The 22,009-nt window shown below is 41.8% G+C and overlaps 1 protein-coding gene across 4 annotated transcripts in view; it reads left to right on the forward strand.

Moving 5' to 3' along the window:
- ANKRD10 (ankyrin repeat domain 10) overlaps nucleotides 1-22,009 on the forward strand; it is a 33,055-nt gene continuing 11,046 nt past the window's right edge. The window contains exons 1-5 of one of the 4 annotated variants that reach the window (XM_049701286.1): nucleotides 1-355; nucleotides 2,431-2,492; nucleotides 3,822-3,974; nucleotides 7,737-7,828; nucleotides 19,287-19,522. Coding sequence is in view for 3 of the 4 variants with exons in the window: in XM_049701284.1 (XP_049557241.1) it covers nucleotides 508-685; nucleotides 2,305-2,492; nucleotides 3,822-3,974; nucleotides 7,737-7,828; nucleotides 19,287-19,522 (847 nt within the window). In the remaining variant the exon portion in view is untranslated. Of the gene's footprint in view, nucleotides 356-492; nucleotides 686-2,304; nucleotides 2,493-3,821; nucleotides 3,975-7,736; nucleotides 7,829-19,286; nucleotides 19,523-22,009 lie in introns of those variants that run through there. The other 3 variants (XM_049701284.1, XM_049701285.1, XM_004273601.4) reach the window with 3 other exon arrangements.

Consider the following 22,009-nt stretch of genomic DNA (forward strand, 5'->3'; position numbering starts at 1 on the left):
CCTGTGCGCGCTCTGCTCGGCAGCCGGCGGGACGCGGCGGCGGTGCTGCCCTCGCTCCTTTGTGCTCGGACGGCGGCGGCGGCCTCTCGGGTCCTGACTGGCGTGTCTTCTCTACTCGCCAGCCCGCGCTCTCCGGTGACGGACCATGTCGGCGGCGGGAGCGGGCGCGGGCGTGGAGGCGGGCTTCTCCAGCGAGGAGCTGCTGTCGCTCCGCTTCCCGCTGCACCGCGCCTGCCGCGACGGGGACCTGGCCGCGCTCTGCTCGCTGCTGCAGCACACGCCACGCGCCCACCTGGCCACCGAGGACTCCTTCTACGGCTGGACGCCCGTGCACTGGGCCGCGCACTTCGGCAAGGTGGGCGCGGGCGCTTTAAGGCGCCATCTTCCGCGGTTTTGCCGTGGGGTGTCGGAGAAGGCGGGGGCCGAGGCGTGGGGGGCGCGGGGCGTGTCGGGAACGCGGGGCGCCAGCTGGGTCGGCCGCCAAGGCGCCCCGAGGGGCCGGGGCGCATGTGCGGCGGCGCGGACGGTCTGGGCCCAGAGGGGCGCGCGGGGAGTGCCGGGAGCGCGGGCGGAAGAGGGCCCGGCGGCGGCGGCGGCGGCGGCGGCGCCCGGAGGGGCCCGGGGCGCATGTGCGGCGGCGTAAGCTTCGAACGCCGGCGGCTTCCCGGAGGCGCCGCCCGGGCGGGTGAGGGCTCCTCGCCGCCGGCGGTGCCGAGGGCCGGGCCTCCCGCGGCGGCCGGCTCGGGTCGAGGTGCGGAGACGCGGTCCGCGGGGCGGCGCGCGAGAGTCCGGAGCCTCTCTGAGGAAAACCTCTGTGAGGAAGGCCGCGGGGCCTCCTGACGCCCCTCCGACGGGGACGCCCGGGCGTGAGGCCGCCGCGGCCCGAAGGTCGCGTTAGAGGGTTTCCGTGGTCAGCCCGTCGGCGCCCCCCGACGGCTGGGTCGGGGCAAGGTGACGCTCGGACCGAGCTGCTGGGGGCTTCCGTGTGGAATGTCGTCCGTGCGCTGGGGACTCGGCTCGCCCGGCTGAGGCGAACCTGTGGTGTTTGAAGTGTCACGAGACTGGAAGGGCAGCGTGCTGCTCTGAGTTCTGAGGAGCTGCGGCAGCGTTTTCCTCATCCGTGCGGTACAGGGGGTTGTTCGCTGGGAGCGGTGGCCGCAGAGGGAGGGGCACGGTGCTGTTGTCCAGGGTGGCTTTCGTGACGAAGACGTGGAGACCCCCGTTCGGGGCCTTCGCCCTGACAGGATGGGGTTGGGTTGAAGTCAGGACACGCTTTTGCGGAGACACAGGCAGGGTGGTGGTGAGACGTGTTCGCGTCTTGGGGTGAAATGGTTGTGTTGTGGTTAGTTACCTTTCTGCACCTGACGCGGCCGCTTCGCTTTGCTCGAGGTGCGGCGACGCAGGGGCTGAGCGCGCTCGCGAAGTGCAGCCGGGTCTACGTTAGCGAAGGGAGTGCGAGGGAGTCGCGACGGCCGCGGTGAGGGGCTGGGCGACAGCCCGCGGCGCGCCCCGCAGCGCTGCTCCCCTCGGTACCCGGCGCCGAGAGCGAGCGCCCTCGGGGAAGCAGCCTCGACGCACGAGACGGAAGGCGCCCCCCTTGCCGCCCTTCGCCCCTGCCCTTGAACGCAGGCCTCCCCGGGCCGAGGGGTGGTCTCCCCGCCGAGGGCGCCGTGTGCACTGTTACAGTAAGCTGCAGGTAACGCTCAGAGCGTTGCTTCCCAGCATCGCCTGTGCCTGTGTGTCCTGGGGACAGGCGCCCTCGTAAGAGGCAGAGGCACGGCTCCCCCCGGGATTCCGATCCTCCCAACCCTGGGTGAGAAGGACGCCCAGTAGGACCATCCGGTACGTCCTGTGAAATGCGTCGGCCTCGTGACAAGTGGTTACCTAGACTGTGTCCCAGTCCGAGGCTGCTTCGGGCATCTCCGGGATTCACAGTAGCCGAGAGCGCTTAGAGCGGTCGGTTTCACGCCTGTGTATCTTACGGTGAGAATTCACGGAGTCTCTGCTTCCGTAGAAGGCGAGCGGTAGGTGAACCCCGGAGACCAGAAGCTGCACCCAGAGGCCTTTACTTCAGGGCGTTCAGTTGTCGTTAGTCACAGTGAGCGGAGAGTCTTGGATACAGAAGGGGCCGCAGAAAGTATCGTGCGGTCTGTGCGAAAAGGCTGAGCGCAGGCTCCCGGTCCTGTGCCCCCGCACCCTGCCCACAGCTTCTCTCCGTTTGTGGGCCTGGACGCGTTCGCTGTGCTCAGCCTGGGCGACAGCCAGCCGAGCGAGCGTTCGTTCCGCGCTGTGAACCCCTCCCAGCCCTCAGGCCGCGTTCCCAGCGACGTGCCAGCTCTGCACAAGGGTCCTCACCTCTTTATGAGGCTTGCCCGCTCCCGGAGGACTGCACGTTATTCAGGAACTCTGATCACGCCTTGCCTTTACCAGCTGTCGCACTGAACGGTATCTGTACAGAATTCCAAACCGGGTTTTCCACATCCAACCCACAGGTAACAAATTTTAAGTCCAGGGAGCTCTCGGTTGATGTTAAGACTAACCGCTTCTGGCGTGCCAAGCGATTTTCATCCTTGTTTCATTTTTGTTGGGCTTGAGACCTGCTCACCTTATCACTAGGATTGGCCGTCATTTTTCGCTCAGTACATTGATAAAGGCGATAGATAAAAATATACCAAAGTGGTACCTCTTTATCAGCCATTACCCTCAGATTCAGACTCCTGGAGGACAGGTCATGTTTTAAAAATCAGTGTACCACCAACTGTGAGCGTTCATCTCACAAACGTTGATGGCAGTGATCTGTCCTTTACAGAGAAAGGCTTAAATTGCTGAAAGAGGATAAGAGACACGGGGTGAGACCCGAGTGTAGCTGTTCTTCGCTTGAGGTCTGTTCTCAGGAGGAGAATTGTTGGCAGTAAGAGCTTTTTCTCCAGCTGCATTGTGCTTTCGGAGGGAAACGGGACCCTGAGGACATGCTGGGCGGAGCAGTGTAAACCTTTGAGGACAGCAGGCCTTCTCCCGCCGTGCTTGGCACACGGGAGGCACTTGCTAAATATTTGTTGAGTGTGCTGGTTCTTCCAGAAGCTAGTATGGTACCGATGCCTGGCTGCACAGTCCTGTCCTGACTCCTGTGCCTTTTTGTTTTAGTCACCTGCTAGGGGCACAGCTCACCTGTGCTCTAGGCCTTTTTATCTTCGATGGGAGGGAGCGGTCTGTACAAACAGTATGAAAAGCCGAAGCGCTGCCCTCTCCCTGGCTCCACACATCTTTTCCCTAAGGAGCTGATCTGGAGCTGGGCCTCAATCGTATTCAGCCAGTGCGGCCAGTGCAGGCTGCAGAAAATTGTCTTTGCCCGGGAAGGGTTTACCGACCAATCACTTTAACGGTTTTCTTCTTTAGAATAGAGCGTGCAAGTGGCAAAGCTTAGTTCTGACAAAAGTCTGTGAATATGCAATCTAGTCTTTTCTGACTTTGGCTTTTTTAAACACAGAGGTGTAGTTGATTTACAGTATTATATTGATTTGGGCTTTTTCAGTTGTAGGAAAAACAAAATATTTAAACTTGTATAGTGTCAGTTGTTTCGACTTTCTATTCCTGTGTACCAACTTTGTTTTACAAGGACAAGGGAAAATGTTCTTTTAAATAAGGCTTTTAAAATTTGTATGATACTGGGAAGGAATGACTTAACATTGTTTTCTTAAACAGAAAAAAAGTTTAACAAGAAATGCCACTCATCTCCATTACAGAATTTAGATTATCTGTGTAACGTTTAATAGTATACTGACGTGTATGCCTGTTTCATCCCCCTCCTGCTGTTCTCCAAGTTGGAGTGCTTAATACAGTTAGTGAGAGCTGGAGCCACACTGGATGTCTCCACCACCCGTTACGCACAGACCCCAGCCCACATCGCCGCTTTTGGGGGACATCCTCAGTGCCTCGTCTGGTTGATCCAAGCAGGAGCCAGCATTAACAAACCGGTAAGGGAGCGCCCATGATTGACGCGGTTGGTAAGGGAGCGCCCATGATTGACGCGGTTGGTAAGGGAGTGCCCATGATTGACGTGGTTGGTTTTTGTTTCCTTCTTCCAGTTCTAATTACATGGTGTTGAGTTTTAAATTGAGGCGTTAATTAGAGTTTGATATCTTTACCTGTGGGCTAACTGGAACTTATGTTTATGAAGTTATTTGTGGATAATTGGCCCGTCACATAGCAATGTCTTGTGTTCAGAGTGCTTTCGCCTGTATGTGACTTATTGTGCCCCACGGTGAGTTGCCCAAGGTCACAGCTGGTGAGTGAAGGAGCCTGGCCTTGAGCCTCGGTTTCCTGGCTCCTCTGCTCACAGCTGCCTTAGCTCCGTTTCCACAGATAATTGTGAGAACACATCTGTTCCAGCAAGAGAATGGCAGTTAAGTCATCTGCAGTCATCTGTGTGGTTCAGGTAGCATTAGTAGGTTGAGCAGCACGAGTTGTCTTCAGGTACGGGGTGGGGATGATGGTCAGACGCAGAGAAGTAGCCAGGTGTCCTGTAGGCAGTGACTCCTGGACACCGAATTGAGGAAGGGTGTTCTAGCAGTGGTTTAAAACAAGGGTCAGTGAGAAGGGGGGGGGTGAGGGATAAGGGGGCAGTTTGTTCTCTTTAAGAGACTGGGTGGGAAGGGCGCGTGAGGAGAACCCTGGATTTTAGGCCTGTTTCTGTTACTACGCTGCAAGCTGGATGTGGGACAGCTCTTTGGGTCACCTGCTACGCTCCACTCTTCCTTCTTTCACGCGTGCTCCTCTACTGCTTTGTTGCTTTGGTCCGTGAATTCAGGAGTTACAAGTGGGCGACTCTGTACCATTGTGGTGCTAGGCGTCGCCTGTCCCCACTAGTCTCCTTCCTGCTCGTGGATTCTCCCCCCACCCCCTTTTCTCCTGGTAGAAGGGGCACGCCCTGCTTCCTCATCTCTCTGGCTTTGGACAAGTGGTTTACTGGTTGTAACTCAATCTCCCTGTCAATAGAATACGGATAGCCCATGAGTAGCAGTAATTAATATTTAGTATTCATGTGGAGTTTTAAGTATAAATTTTCTATATGATGATTTTCATTAAATTGTTACATAACATTTAGAGAGATCTAAAGAAATTGTGTAACGCTGCTTTTCAAATCTTTTTAAACCCAGAAGCCCCCTTTTCATGTAATGATTTATAGCAGCTCAGTATTTTCCACAGGTAAAAAGTTTGAGACTCTCCTCCTTCCCCCAGCTGCTCGAGACAGCACCACGTGGAAATCCCTCCTCAACTCTGCTCCCAGGGCAAGAGTCCCCAGATCCCACTCTCCTTACAGCTCTCCTCTTGTGTTTAAACAGCCCACCTGGCTCAGCATCCCCACGTCCTCTCATGTACGAGGGTATCGCTTGGGTTTCTTAAGTGTCTTGGCACTGCTCCCGGAAGGGCCTTGGTTAGCTGTGGTCTCACGTGCGGAGCTTCGGCCCGTCCGAGTCTCGGCTGTCGGTTTGGACTGCTGCGACAGGCACTCACTGACCCTGAGGCCCCAGTAGGCTTTCTGTTGGCTCATCTCAAGGTGGACAGTTCTTCTCATTTCCCACATAAACTTATGCAACTAGACGCAGGTTTTTCTTATTGTTTGCGTGCCTATAATTTTTTGAACCTTAGCATACCTTTTTTTCTTTTGGCATGTTAGTTTCTTACCATTCTAAGTTCCTTTTCCTCAAGTTTAATAGAGACTTTCTCTGCCATATCTAAGGTTGGCATGAGGGGTTACTGAAGCTCAGATGTGCTGTCTGGAGGCTCGGTGTTCTAAGTTTACCCAGAGAGGAAGTGAAGTTAGATTTTAAGTGGTGGTTGCCCGTGGCTGTCACTTCTTGTACATCATCTCTTTAGTGACCCTTCTAGAATGGGGCTGGCATTTGGTATTGCCTTTAGTTCCTTGTAACTAGATTAGAAGTAAGATTGTTTTAATTAAAATTCAAGGTGACTTGTCCGTTTTCAGATTTCTGGCACCTCTCCCCCTGTCCTTTATGACTCAGAGTTTGCCAGCAATAGTTCTAGAATCATATTACAGACTATTGGTATTTTTGAAATATGACTGGTCTGAACTTGAGATGTGAGTAACCTTAAAATGGCTCTTTACTCTCATTCTCTTGGTTGCAGTTTTCTTTAAATAGTGTTTATTCTGCCCTTCCCAGCTTAAATAGTCTCCTTGTATAACACAAAACAGGAGCAGGGTAGTTTTGCTTTTTTCTCTGGCATCTATTGCTATCCCACCCTGTTCTTGAAATAGTATAGAAAACATTTTTCTTCTTGTACCAAAGATAGCTTTTAAAATCCTTTTTGGTTTTCTTGAGTTTTTGTGGTGTTTGTCAAAATCTCACCTAAATCTTAGTTCTACTTTTCCTGGCAATACGTGTACGTAATTTTTATTTGTCCTTATTATGTACCTGCTCTCTCCCTTCCCTCCTCTTTTCAGACAATAGGGTAGGTTTTTCTTTTGGTTTTTAAGTCTGATTTCACTAGATAGTTCCTTATATAGCCTCATGATTTTGTTTCTTTCTTCAAAATTGGGACTATTCTGTTGGGAACTTTACATCACTTTTGAGCTTATACATAACTTTTCCCTCCAGTAAGTGGTTGAGTCTTTCATATTATATTTTTCTGTGAAATGCTCTACCACTCCTTTCTAGTTTAGTCCTCACCTCAGTTCCCCCCCCGTGAGTTAATATTTCCAAGTGCCATGCACTGTGCACCATTGCCCCACTCCTGCTTTATGTCTTTATCCCTTAATTATGTGTAGTTTTCTACTGCCAAGTTCGCATTCAGTGATGATGGGATGTGAGTGATTCAGGAACTGTTGCTGCTTAGTCAGTTGGCATTTCTGAGGCAGAAAGTCCTAAATCAGTTTTTCTAATGGAAACAACTTCCTTCTCTTAATCACTGTATCTTTCTTTACCTGTTTTTTTACCTGAGAGCCTATGAATGAGATTGTGTTTCACATTTTTTTTTGGTCCATTCATACAGTGTAAAGTAATTCTTTTTTTTGTATGAGTCTTCAGAGTCATTTCCCCGAGTCTGCTCATTTCCTATGCCTCCTTCAACATTGTTTCCTGAAGGGTCAGTCAGGTTCTGATGCATCCTTTCTAAAAGTCCTTGAACAAAGTCCCCTATCACAGAACAGGCTGAGTTGTATACAGAGCTGCCTGTGTTTGACCCTATGTTCTCCCTTCCCATTTTTTTCTTGATCCTTTAACCTTAGCTGTCTTGTCTAAAGTATAGTCCTAATTCAGGCTCGAGATAAAAAATCCAGGGGGAGGCACTGGTGTGTATCGACTCAGGCTCTCCTGTGGTGGACATAGGTGAACGTGGGTGGACTAGACCAGACGTTAGCTATTAGGCCTTGATTACTATTTTTTGGTCTGAGGATAATAATTTTGGGTGTTATATGCATCTGTGCTGTGATCCATCATAAAAATTATTTCTAAATTGCCACCTAGAGTGTACGTGCTGTCATGGTTGGAGAGGCCCCATGATTTTTTTGTTCTTGACCTAAGAATTCAGGAGAACGTGCTCCTTCCTTGGTCTGCTTTTATTTTCTCTTCATGTCTACATTTCTTTGTGTTTTGCTTCAGATCTGGCTCACCTTAATTCTATTTCAGAGGAATGAGATGGTACGTGGCCTTTGTTAATTAACTTTAGAATGTGGAAGTCTTGTATGGATCTTAATGCTTTCCTTTTTGTTGTTTCAGGACTGTGAGGGCGAGACTCCTATTCACAAGGCGGCTCGCTCTGGGAGCCTGGACTGCATTAGTGCCCTGGTGGCTAACGGGGCTCATGCCGAGTAAGCATCTTCATTTATTCTTGCCAACCAAAGATGTGGTCAAGGGTGTCGTGTTTAGAGACAGGATTTAGAGCAAGCAAAAGTTCATTGGTAGTAGAGTTTTGCTTTTTAGATCAGTTGGCGTTAGTGAGCAAGTTGTTGTGTGAGTTGAGCTGACCACTAGCAGAAGGGGCTGAATCCCAGCAGCCTCAGCGTTCTTGCCGTGAGAGAGAGAGTATATTAGGGTGGAAGGAACAGTTAACTCATTAAATTTGGAGCCTGGCATTGTTGACTTTACCATTGACTAATTGTGTCACTGTGGGCAAGTCTTCAAACTTTGCCAAGTTTTAATTTCAGAATGAGTGCCTCGAATTGGATTAGAATATCTTTTCAGGCCTCTCTGGCTCAAAAAAATTCTTGCAGACAGTTAGCTTTTCTTAATTTTGCTAAAAAGATGGTTTCCTCATCTTTTAGCAGATGAGAACATCTTATGTTTTAAAACCTGTTATGATTGTTCAGTGATTTTATAATTCCTTGTAAAATGGAACTGTACACATTAAAGACTTAAAAACTCACTCTGAGTTTTTGATACTGATGGCATTATTTTAGAATATCCTTGTTTTAGCCCAGTTTACATCAACTGGCTAATTTCTAGCTTGAGAGAACAATATTAACATTTAAGTGTATTAATTTTAAAATGTGATCTTGTATGCAAATCATTAGCTAGCCATGGCATTATACGTTTATTTCAGTATTTAATTCATTTGTATTAACTTTCTCTTGAAGATTCATTGTAAAAATTTTTCTTCTGCAGTTCACAGCATTAACAAAATGGATGCGGTTTTCACCCTTAAATATTGAGTGTAAGCTATAGAGCTGTAATAACCAAAATAACTATGATAATATCAGCTTTTTTGTTTTACCTTGAGTGTCTTGAATATTTCATAAAAATTAATTACAAACCACTTTATTCTAATTGGAAATATGAAAATTTAGACTTTGGGAGAAATAAAACCCACAAAACTGACTTAGTTTAACCCTTTGGTTTCCACTTCATTGTTTTGACTCTGTATTATAATAAATATTGAAAACAGATCCTGGACAGCAGAACCATATAGGTTAATGAAAGGCCTGTCTGATACCAAGGGCTATCATTAGGCTCTTAGTATCTTAGCTTCTGTTTCATTAAGTATTATTGTTAAGATTAGACATTAGTTTGGGCTTGGATCATTTACTTATGTAGCCATTTAGTGTTATAAATATGACCTGTGTTAACTGTTACATTGCAGGGAACCTTGTGACTTCATATGTAGTTATAATTTAAGGTAACGTAAAAACAATTGATAATATGAATATATATTACACAGTTTAGAAAACATCAAGATGATTCTCATTGCATTGCTTTAAAGCAACGTTGTAGATGCAGTTTTCTTAGCTGTTTTTTAGATTTAAAACTTAAATCTTTAATTTTAACAACAGAAGCTTTGATTATAAAATACAGAGTCGTAAAATAATTGATTAAATTCCTTAATTGTCATTTATTGAAATAATGAATAATTAGAAGTTGATCTTTTCAGTGACTTATCTTTCTAAACAGTACTCTAATTGGTCCTGAGCATTTTATTACTAAGATGTTAGTTTTATTCACTTTAATGGATAGTTTAATCCTTTGAACCAATAAATATCTTTCTTGCGCTATGTCCTTTTTTTAATAGGTGTCTTTTTAAAATGAGATCATTTTATTTACAATTCTGTCCTTGTTACAGGACCCTCGAGTGTCTCTTTCCCACCAAGTGTGACTGAGCATGGCCTCGAGTGCCAGTTTGTTTTTCCTTCTCAGTATAAGAGCCACTCCCTCAAGACCCTGCATATGGTGATTTCCCTTGACTGAACTTTCAGATATTTTTTAGAAGAAATATTTAGCCTGAGCCACCTAGCCAAAAGCAATTTTTAAAATTATATGTCTTTGGCCTGGAGATAGAGCACAAGTAATCATTATTTATTGCTATTGTATATGTGGTTATTTAGTTTTAACATCTAGATAAAATGTCAGTTTCGCCAGTAAGCTAATTTGTACATTGCTTTTTAATATCTATTCTGCACATTTTTATAGTTTAACACGTTTAGTCTACCAACAAATGATAGTTTGATTCCCCCAAATTATGGTACTTAGATCTCTTTTATTTGTTTCCTGTTATGTTGCTCATATGGTAAAGTGTAGTCCTAGCAAATAAAAATGCCTTTTTCTTTTAAGGTCATCAAGGGGCCCAGAATTAATTTACTTACTTGAAGTTAACTTATTTTGTTCCCAGTTCAAAGTGAGCCAGATTATTAATTTTAATATTACATGCTATAGTGTTTAGGAGTTGGTGGAAATTTTTCCTTTTTCCGTGACCAGATTAAAAGCTGTCTTGTATCAGTATTTTATCACACTTGGTGGTAATTAATAATTTTGTTGTTAATTCCTACTTTGCTTTTTATATATTTGCTACGTAAAGTGGCCAAAATCTGAAGTTGCTGCTTTTTTGGTCATGGGGTAGATAATGGTGAGGGCAAGCGTACCAGGCATCTGTGGCTAGAATGGTTTGTTCATAACCTACTTGTCAATGTAGGCTGCATCTGTAAGATAACGCATGTCAGCTGCTGTGCATCGTAGCACATTTTCTAGCACCACACGTGAGTATGTTGATGGAGTTTCTTTTTCTTCTCTTATTTTACATCTTGAGTTTTGGTGCCAAGTTTTCTTTTTCATGTGAGGTTTTGTTTCTCCTTATATGATTGTCATTGTTACTTGCCACCGTTTACATCTAAAAATAAAAAACACACAGGATTAAGTGTCAGTTCTGTGACCAGACTGAATGCTGGTATACTTTAAATGATCTAAACCTCTACAGACGCTTCTCACTCTCATTTTTTTCTCAAGTAGGGAGTTTTTATTAAGTAAGTTGAACTGTCATCATCCTTAACTTCGCTTATATGGCAGTTCAGTTCTTCATTGCAGCCAGGATTTGAATGCTACTTGCTACACACAAAGGGTTTTTGATTGGAGGAAGGACATATAGTAACATGGAAAAGTTGTTGCCTTATTTTTCTTTTGGATGATCAAATAAGTAACAATATAAAATTAAGTTTTAATGTGATTTCAGAGAAGGACTCTTGAAAATTTGCTGTCTGCTGATAATTAAGACCACCTTTTATGTGACCAATGAGGAGAAGCAAGAGAGCCTATTTGTGTTCCCACAGGCCAGCTGGGCACTGTTCTGTTCAGGTGACTTGGGGGCTCTAGTCATGCCAGTGGAAGATGAATGTAACCTGCATGGTGATTCAATCAAATGTTTCCTCCCTGACTCCAAAAGATTGGGATCAATCCTGAATGTTTATGTGTTGCATTTACTTTTACAAAAGAAAAATTTATATAAATAAATTTTTTTAAAAAGACCTTTTACAAACAACTCTGTAATGTACACATTTCTAGCCTTGAATTATCTTTCCTTTTAGTATTTTGGCACTGACTGATTTTGGTTATTTTTGTCTGTATTTTCTTGAGAGATGTAGTGGAGAATGTTTCCATATCAACCAGATATAAAAGTAGATTTTTTTTTTAATGCCTCAGAGTAGAAATAAAGGGATTTAGTGGGATTTAGAGATTCAGAATTGCTTGCATCTAAGGCCAATTTGCTAGTCCATTTTAATACCACATTATACCAGGTGCCAGTGTTTATGTTGTGGCAAAGTCCCATAGCTTTTTGTAGGAGAGCATTTCTGTAGAAGCCATTGATTCTGTGGTAACCAGATCTTCCAGTGGGTTACATATATTTTAACTTAATTATTTTCATCCCAAGAGGAGCTTAACTATGATCATCAGATAGCTGGAGAAGCATCTATAACCTTATATATAAGCAAGTTCAGTGATTCACTCTGAAAAAATCTTTCTTGCCTAATTTAGAAAATAGACACAGTTGGCTTTAGTAACAGAAGTCTTAAAATGTGGTCATAATAGGCTTTTGAATGTTGCAGGAAAAAGTATTTTGCTGAACTTTTAAAAATTCTTAATTGATATGGAGTTGGTTTAGTTTGGTCCATGTTTATGACCCACCTTTATTTGCTTACCCGTAGAGCTCTGTCTAGAAGCAAAATTTTCATTAGGGCAAATCATGTGATGAGCATATGTAATATTAGTGTCGGAAGTTGTTTTGCAGCTTTTGCCCTTGGCAAACTTCATTAGACATTTATTCATGTTTGAAGTTTGTGGTTTCTTTTCATTTGTTCACCTATTTGCCCTTCAGAATAATAGTCCAACCATGAAATTTATTAGCAGTGTAACTCTGAATTAGTGGTTTCTGATCTTGGATCCTGTGCATTCCAGTCCTGACCTAGTGTTCCCTCCCTGACCTACTTGTCACTACAGCAGTCTTGTCTGATCTTGCAATTTCCTGGCTCATTTTTCCTTTCATTAAACTGTTGCAGGCAAGGTGGAGGAATTACGTCCCGAGATAGCTGATGAAGTTCTGCCTGCTGGAAAGGAGCAGATAGATAGCAGGCTGACAGTATTCTAGAGTTGTTGACAAATTCAGTTTAGAATTTTGATTGTTTTTCATAGCAGCCTGAATAATATATAGGTTTTAATATTTGTTTAAGCACTGCTTTTATATAGTGCTTTCAAGTAAAACCAATGATTTCTAAATTCAAATGTCTTTTCCTTTGCTAAATTATAGTGGGAGCAGGTTAAATATTTCATCAGACTCTTTGAATGATGCTGTTATATTTTAATGTATGCAAACATAGCTGGGGTTCAGTTGCAACATAAAACTGTCCTCAGTAATGTTGAACTTGAATTGAAAACTTGGCACCAAATTTATTCAAGTAGAAACTTTAAAAAATAGTTTCTTCCTATTGTTACCTGAAGAATATATTTAAGAAAGTCTTCATAATTACGTATTTAAGAGTTTGGATACCAAAGGGTTAAAAATACACGTTTTCCTTTTACTGAAGAAATTTTAGATGTTTGTAATGTTTTGTCTGTACAAATGGACATTTAGTAATGTTTTTTTATCTTTTTTTTTTTTTTAATGATTCCATGTATTTGCTTATTTCCATCTAGGAATAGTTACTAATGTATTTGAGATACAGCATACCAAATTTTAAAGTAACCAGAATCGTGAGTTAATGGTTTTTAGTCCATACTGTTAAACTTTTGTTGAAATAACTGACATAATTAAATTGGCTTCATGCTAAAAATTACTAGAAGTAATTGAAAAGGCAGTGTTTTAGAGCAATAGCTCTTGGTCAAGGTGGTCACATGACAATGGCTTACGCTCAGTAAATGTGCTTCTGCACCTCATGTATGTATATGTATTTTTAATCAAAATGTTGCCTGCAAATATGTGATCCCTTATTATTTAAGTTTCCTGTTTTATGAACCATTGCCCGTTTTAAATCACACAGAAGATTCTGAATCTGTAAAAACTACACATGTCAATGTTTTACAGCTACGTAATTCGAATTGACTTGATTTTTTCAAGTAATCCTAGAAAGGGGGAGCATTCCATATAGAAACTGCTGAAACTGCCACAGGTGCTTCTCCGAAAACCTTACAGTTGTGGCATTGAATGTTCAGTATGGCTTCCTTTCTCCACTCGAGGCATACTGTTGAGGTATTTGTTGCGGTGATTGGTTTTAATGCTAATCTAGGAGTTCAGATATAGATTCTTTAGATTTGCATGCTTTGCTTACCCTAATTTATGATATCTACCTATTTACTTGTAAACTAACAATAGTTAAGTTGAGATCAGAATTTTAACAGAAATATTCTTTATATGAAAATTGTGGTCATCTTTTATTGTCACATGGCATTAACAAAAAAGAAAACATCCTGAAGGTGATGTGACAACTCAGATTCTGAAAAGTATATTTCAGATACTTCCTGATCCGTGGTTTTGCAAATTAAAAAAAAAGAAAAGAAAAACTTATTAGAACGGCTTCTCATATTCTGACGTTGTGACACTATAAGTGGAAAATAGATGGGGGATTAGCTGGCGGCCGAGTGGAGTTTTGTTTTAAAGTTCTTTGGGGAGACACTCTTAGGTATAATAAGTCTTAACATTCTATTCAGAATTTTATTACAGAAAATACAGTATATGAGCCTTTATGTTTTAACTTTAGTAAAGTTTTAAAAAAGTTTATTTTGCCAGTTATTCAGCAGGATAAATAATTCACAGTAAATATTAATCTATGCTTTCCCATGTTTTCATATTGCAATTTTGAAAGAACACTAGGAACTACTGGGAGAAAATGGGTAGCCTGCCCAAAGTGACTTTTCATAGTCTCGGTGAAGGTTGTCATAGCTTCCGTGACAAACTGGAGCAAGTTGATTTTTACTAGTCTAAGAATCTGATCATGTCAACTCTTAAAGAAAGTCAGCTTTAAAACTTCAACAGACTAGACCCAGTTTGGACATCAAGTTGACTGGTGTCTGATTTTTTTAAATCTCTGCCCATTTACAAAGATTTTTCAAACGGATACCAGAGGGGACCAGAAAGGTGAACTGGAGCTTTAGAACAACCTCACAGCACGTCCCCCATGGGGCTTCTTGCTGTCAGAAATGGACAGAGGTACATTTTAGATGAGGCGTCATCTGCCCAAGTGCAGTAAACCCAAAGGCACAAAATTCATGTGTGTTTTTTAAAGACTTAGTCTAAAAATATCGTGTACACTTTCATTAGTGCCCCAATTCTCATACAAAATACAGTTTTTGAGAGTAATTTTGAAGAGTATCTTCCAGATACTGAAAATTTCCATTTGGACTAGTGTGTGAAGACCACAGTTCAGATTAACTGTGTCTTTAGCAGCCCCTCACTTCGGGTTGGTAGGAGTAGCCAGCAGAGAGTGCAGTGTGGCCATATCACACCCGCAGTGAATACCTCGGGATTGAAGAGTGAAGGCTTGACTGTTTTAAAAGTACTGTAACAGAAGAAAAGACCAAATTCAAATGTGAAATTATCATAGAACCTGTAAAATCCTAAATCACATTCATGTGCCCAGCTCCCATTGGATTTTAGGAAAATCATGGAAGGTTGCTTAGGTTGAATATCTGCTTAAACTTGTAACACTAAATAGAGCTGAAGGCTTAATAAATTGATGATACATTTTAACCAGGATAACTGTTTCAACTCTTAAAACGTTAAAATTGAAACATGCTTAACAAATAGGAGAGCATATATTTAAAAATGCATTTAAAGGCCTGAGCCTGTTTTGTTAAAGTGTTTTAAGAACTATACCGCATAACTATTCTTTATGCTGCTCTTCACCTAGAAACCCACGTGATTTTCAGCCTCTGTGTAATACATTTGAAAACCCTTTCTGCTTATTAAGAAGTGACTTGAGGAATTCAGACCTGTAAAGACAGTTTCCGCCTCATTCATATTAAGCACGTCGCCTAATTCAGTCGTAAGACACTTAGAACTTTTAACAGAAAACACTCAGATGGAGTAGGAATGATTATTTCTTCTGCATGCTCTCTCAAGGTCTTTTAATTTACATTCTTCTAAAGTTTACCTTTAGATATTCTCTTGATATTTAACATTTTGTGATTTAACAGGTTTGGCAACTTCTAAAAAGTTATTTTTTTGTTTGAATTGAATAGTGCAGAAAATTACCAGAGAGACAGTTTTCAGGAACCCATAGGTATCTGTTATTTAGAGTAGAGGACTAGTCAGAAAGAGAAAGACAAATACCATGTGATATCACTTACACGTGGAATCTAAAATATGACACAAATGAACTTTTATGAAACAGGAACAGACTCACAGACATAGAGATCAGACTTGTGGTTGCCAAGGGCGAGGGGGAACAGGGGAGAGAAGGATTGGGAGCTTGGGGTTAGCAGTTGAAACTGTTGTGTATAGAATGGATAAACGACAGGGTCTTACTGTATAGCACAGGGAACTATCTTCAACATTCTGTGATGAAACATAAAGGAAAAGAATATAAAAAAGAATGTGTGTGTGTGTATATATATATGTATAACTGAATCACTTTGCTGTACAGCAGAAATTAACATTGTAAATCAACATACTTCTATAAAATAAAATTTTTTAAAAAAGAGTAGAGGACTAGTTACCAGTATCATCTATTGGTTAAATGTTACTCAGTTGGTCCAGCCCATTGTTTGTTTTTGTATGGCCCATAAACTAAGAATGATTTTTATGTTTTTAAAGGGTTGAACAAAAATCAAAAGGATAATATTTCATGACACGTTAAAATATATGAAATTCAAATTTCAGTGCCAGTAACTAAAGGTTTATTAGAACATAGCCAATGCTGTGTTCACACATCATCTAAGGCTGCTTTCAGGCTAAAACGAGAGAACGGAGACTGTGGCCCGTAGAGCTTAATGTTTTTGCTGTCCAGCCCTTTACAGAAAAAGTGCCTGCCCCGGATTGGTGATCCCAGTCATTCCTTTCCACCCAGTTTTTGTGCACCATACGATTGCAGAGCCACTTGCAAGGTTTTAAATATGAGCAGAGCAGAATTAGCATGTTAAACTACAGGTAAAGAAAGGAGGAATGAGTGTGGGTATGTAGGAAAGGAGATGGGAAGGAAAACGTTCGGAGGTAGGAGAGGGAAGTGGGCGGTTCTGCTGGCCTGTTCCAGGGTCAGGTATTAACGGATCTTTCTGCTTTAGAGGAACGTAACACTGTTAAACTGAATGTTACATTCAGTCCTTAGTAACTGAGAAATAATATAGTTGAAAACTTCTGTAGTTTCACCAGAAGTGGAGAAGGGATACTGTATGTTCCTGTTTCTAATAATACTACTGTAGGGATAGTGCCAAAATTATAATCTCCCAGGTAATTTTTCCAGTTACCTTACGTCCCAGATTCTGATATCTGTCCATACATTTTCTGGAATGTTTTGAACTCCCCTTTGGATCTCTCTTTGGATCCCTCAGAGTTATATGAGGAACCAGTTGAAGTTCAGTTCGGCTTGTGGTTGTTCTTACTTGCTTGGTCCACACGTGAGTACATAGCATGAGTTGACTCTAGTGAGTGTTCTTTCGAGTTTTGAAGATAATACTTCACACCACCTGGAAATCTGATTGGCTTCGTCCAAGCCGAGTGATGTGCACGTGTTGGGACCACTTGTGGTAGTTGGAGACAGGCAGGAGACGCTGCCTGTGTTCTCAGGTGCAGGCAGGCGCTCCCACTCAGACATTTACAGTCTCTGTGGCCTCCGGATATTGGCGCGCACTTGCTCTTTCTCTTTAAGGCTGTATTTCCTTGGAAGAACAGTAAACTTGCTATTCTAACTCAGATTCAGTCTACTGTTCAGTTTCTGAATTAAGAGTAAGGGAATTGAGTGTAGTTTGGATGTTCTTGTTTTCAGTGACTTAGAAAAGTTGGCATGCTCCCTGAGCATCTCAGCTTTCTTCAGTGAACTGGCATTTAGGGTGGTAAATGCCATTTAAAAAATCTGTGTGCTGTTCTTTATTTTATCATCCACTGAGGAGTGATCTTTACTGTCAGCGTTATTTGTCCTGATTTTAAGCAGCAGCTTCTCATTTCTGTATTCTTTAATTTTTGGAGAGCAAGTTCATATTTATCTGTAGAAATGATCATTTTTTAAACTTTGCTTATGTTCTGGGTCTTTGTCTTTTCAAATTGTGTAGAGTTAAATTTTTTTTTTAATTTTATTGCAGCTACTTATTCTGTTCACATTCTTGATAGAGTAGACCTTTTTGGACCATTCACTCATGATATCTTCTGAAAATGTAATACACCATTTAAAAAAATTATCCAGTTTTACACTTGCTTGAATGTTAAATTTCTATAACATGTTGATATTAAAAATCAAGTATCTGATCATTTTCTATACACATAACTAATGTAACTCACTCTACCCAAACTTTGATGTTTCCTCTCTATTTAATTCATATATCAAAATATTGTGAAATTTTAGAATAATGTTTATCAGAAGTCATAGCCATGAAATCAAATAAAAATGTCAGTTTTAGTTCTCAGTAGCCCTGCACACAGCTGCCTTATATTTTTAAGAAAATATTGTTGGTTTTGGGGATTTTCAAGTTTTGTCTCTTTTATATTTGATCAGATTGAGTTTGGGCTTTTGCCTTTCTTCAGAATGTATGATACATTTCTTTATCTCATGCTTTTAAAAGTGGGAACATATTTAGTGATTGTCCAAAAATATATAGATTTTTCATTTCTGAGTTTGGAACCTTCTGCGTATGATGGCTGGAAATAGGAATACAGGGCTTATTGTTATGTTTAAAATGGAAAATCCTTATTTGTCCCTGATTCTGTAGTTTTCTCCCTGAAATGGCTTTTTTTTTTCATTCACGTTAATCTAGGGAAAAAGCATCCAGGGTTGTGCCCTGTTCTTTCGGGAACAAGACGAGGCCTGTGTTTGGTCACAGCTGCACTGTCTGTGGCAGAGCTCGCTGGGAGGTGTGGTACTGCCTCGGCCCTTCAGTGCTTCTCCAGTTTCAGTGGATCAGTGTGCAGCTAACAACCTGTCTTGCTTTTTACAGATTTATTTCATAGAGCAGTGTATTTTCTTGTCTTCCAGGGGAACTTAAACGTGGAGTTGCTTTTGTTCCCTCAGTTTTTATTGTTTCCTAATTAAGATTTACAATTTCAACTGGTTCTTTCGTATTCATCTTATTTAGAGCTTTCATTTATATTCTGCCACCACTTCTGATTTAGTCTGACTCTTAGCTAATGCAGAGGACATCGGACCGTTACTTGTTAATGTTATTAGCCACGCAGGATGATGTTGATTCTTTCTGATGGTAGGACTCAGCCTAGGGGGATGAGTTCCTAGGACAGTATTAGAAGGAAACACCCACTCAAATGCTCTGAACTTCTGCAAGTTTTCCTAAGGCCAAAAAATTCAGCTTTTCAGATCTCCAGTCTGATGATAAATTAGTCTCAGGACATCCTTCTAAACTTCCACTTATAGTGTCACATGTTAGCACAAATTCTGGCTTGTCGTTAAGCCAGTTGCCTTTGTTGTTAGGAAGCCAATTGTTATAAATGCCATGGACAATTCAGTACATGTTTGTTTGTTATGATTTTACTCGAGCTAAAGGAATGGATTATTAAAATTAAGTGCAGATAATATAGAATTCAGTTTCAGGTTAAGTCTGAAGTTAGCATAAATTTATATTCTTCAGACTAACATAAAAAATGATTTTGAGAAGTTAAATAGGAAGATGCCTTTTTTTTAAAGTTTAGTATATTGATTTTTAAATTACTATCTCCCAAATCTTGCTTAGTAATCAAATGTGCATAAGAGAGAAGTTAGTTACAGAGCTAGGATGAGTAACTCCTTCTTTAATTCAGACTTGCTGTAAATCTGTATGCTCTTTCATATCACCTGCAGATAGTTAGTCAGTTCAGCAGGAACAGAGACCAGATGCAAATGGTAATGGGATGTAATTCAGTGTTTTTGTGTCGTACAGCCTGAGAAATGCCAGTGGCCTGACGGCAGCAGACATTGCTCAAACCCAGGGTTTCCAAGAGTGTACCCAGTTTCTCTTGAACCTCCAGAATTGTCATCTGAATCCTTTCTATAACGGTGGCCCCTTCAATGGGGGCCATCCGAATGTATTTCCTAATCACATTAGTGTGGGAACAAATCGCAAGAGATGCTTGGAAGATTCGGAACCCTTTGGAGTAAAGAAAGCTAGAACCACAGGTGAGACCACTTTGTGGGTGGGAAAGAGCAAACTTGTTTCCTTTCTTTAACATGTTTTCTTTTTTATGGCTGAAAGCACCTTCGAGACGACTCCTTCACGTAAGGGGTACTGTGCCCGGAGGACTCTGGTGCAGTGATGGAGGAGTTTTTCCTGTGTTGCCACTTTGAAGATTGGCCATTTAACGAAAGGGGAGGATATGAGAGGGCAGTGTTGACAGCTGAAGTGTAAATGTGTGTATATAACTTTCTGCACACCCAGGTTTACCTGCCATGAATTAGATTTTTCTCGTTTGTTGTTCCTGTTTGAAATACAACTATTAAAAAAAAATCTGCCCCCGTGCCTCATTTTTTTTTTCCTGTGAATTTTCCTGGGCTTACAACAATTGTTGGTCTGATAGTAAAATATAATTTCACATCTGGGAAGGTAGATGTTTGCATTGGACACAGTGTGGTGTGTGTTTGTCACAGCAAGGCCTGGTGTGCCACTTTGACATTGAGGACTTAAGTCTCTAAGGTAAGTTACTTTAGTTTTAAGTGTTCTTCCACCTTTTTATCTTTAGATGGTTTCGGGGTTTGTAAATAAGCAGAGTCAGCTAGTCACTCTTTATGGTTGAGGAAAAAACTCTCCCTTTCATTTAGGGGGAAAAAATTAAGAATTACTAGCTTGGCAGGAATATTTAGCAAACTTACATGGAAAGGGAAATTTAGAGATGACGGTGAAAAGTAATCATGGTGAAATTATGCACTCAGATAACTTTGCCGGAGATAACTACAAAGTTGTGCCCTTTGGCTTTAAAAAAACAACAACTATACATGTATAGTCTGAGCAAAACCCGAGTGGCTAGATTCAGTTGACTTTAATGTGTCAGCTTTATCCTCTTCCCAGTGCTGTGCCTCTTTTGTGTAACTGGAGTCTATCCAAACAAAAACATTTCTCCTACAGAGTCAGTAAAATTGTATCATCTCCTTCACAACTTTTAAAATGTTGGTCAGTATAAAAACTTGTGATTATGTGACTTTTCTATAGAAATGAATGTATGAACTTAAAAGTAATAGTTTCTCAGATTCATAGCTTTTGTAAGTTACGGGCCTAATAGATTTTAGAAAGGTATAAAAATCACATGCACAACCTGAAGGCATGTCTAAACTTCAAAAAATATTCCTTGTTTTGTTTAATGCCTGGTTAATAATTTCGGGATGGTATTGTTAGCTTCACTCTACGACCTCATGCAAGAATTGGACGGGTGTCCATATCATGTTAGTGTATAGGATAAATCTTAAATTCTGTTTAGTTTTTTAAAAAGGATGTCACTTAACATTCTAAGAAGACTCTAATGTACCTAAAGAGTTTTAAACTAGTCTCATCAGGTTTTAAGTTGGGTTGAATTGGCCAGCATCTTCTTATTGAAGTATCTCTTTCATGCCTTTCCAAGGATTCCTAAAACTTAAGAACTTGTTTCCTAGACCCTGGGGGTGCACAAATAGGGCTTGAATAATCATGCAGGTATTTGGGAGATTTTATTCTCCTCCTCTAGACAGGGATTCATCTTGGCTGACTGAGTTAGAGATTGGTGTTTTGCACATGAAACTCACAGTGCAGCTTTCCCAAAGTGCCCATCCCTTAGTGCTCAGGTCGAGGATGCCAGTTGAGAAGAAAATGGGGTTGCAGCCTGGCGTTTGAGTTTGCAGGGGATGATTACGCACACCTAAGCCTCAGTGCTGCTCCAGTGCACGTGGAGAGAGCGGGGGTCTTCTCACCCTCAGCACGTGTGCCTGACTTCTCAGCTCCTGTTTCCGGGCCCTCGCGTGGCTACTGGCCCCTGAGGTTCAGCCCACACGTCACTCAGGATTGTGCATATGTGTGGATGCGCGTGCAGAACAGATGGGCCTTCGTCCCACCCTTGCCGCTGCACTCCTTTTTCTTTTCTCTGGGAGAAGGTTTCTCTTTTTTCTTTTTGCCATAACATACTGTGAATGGGGTATTGGGGCAGTAATCCTCAATTACTAAAACAAGGTTTTTCTTTCCAACTGCCTGAATTTTCTAAGTGAAATAATAGTTGGCTTCAATAGCTGTATAGTTATTTACATTCTGTGACTGGGGTTTTTTGGTATGTGTGTGGGTTTTTTTTTTTTTTTTTGTATGTTGCTTTAGTTCATTTTCATTTAATTTCTGACATCTTGTTTTGATTTGCTGTATAAATGTGTGAGCTTGAGGTTTTGCTCATTCTGAATTACTCATTTTGTAGATAAGTTTTTAGTTCTAATGCCAGAGTAAAAAAATATGTTTACTCCCTTGTGTAACATATGCATATAAAATACATCTTTGAATAACTTCACATGTAAAAGTATTTAGAGAAATTTTAAATCTTTTGCGGGGAGTGCAATTTAAGTTTGCTGTTTTAAAAAGAGATGCCTGGAATAATATCTTGGCAACATAAATGCATAGCGTGGACCTTATCAATAAGCTTAGTCTATTCTGTCTTACTA

Source organism: Orcinus orca, chromosome 18 (genome assembly GCF_937001465.1).
Source record: "Orcinus orca chromosome 18, mOrcOrc1.1, whole genome shotgun sequence".
NCBI classification, from domain to species: Eukaryota; Metazoa; Chordata; class Mammalia; order Artiodactyla; family Delphinidae; genus Orcinus; species Orcinus orca.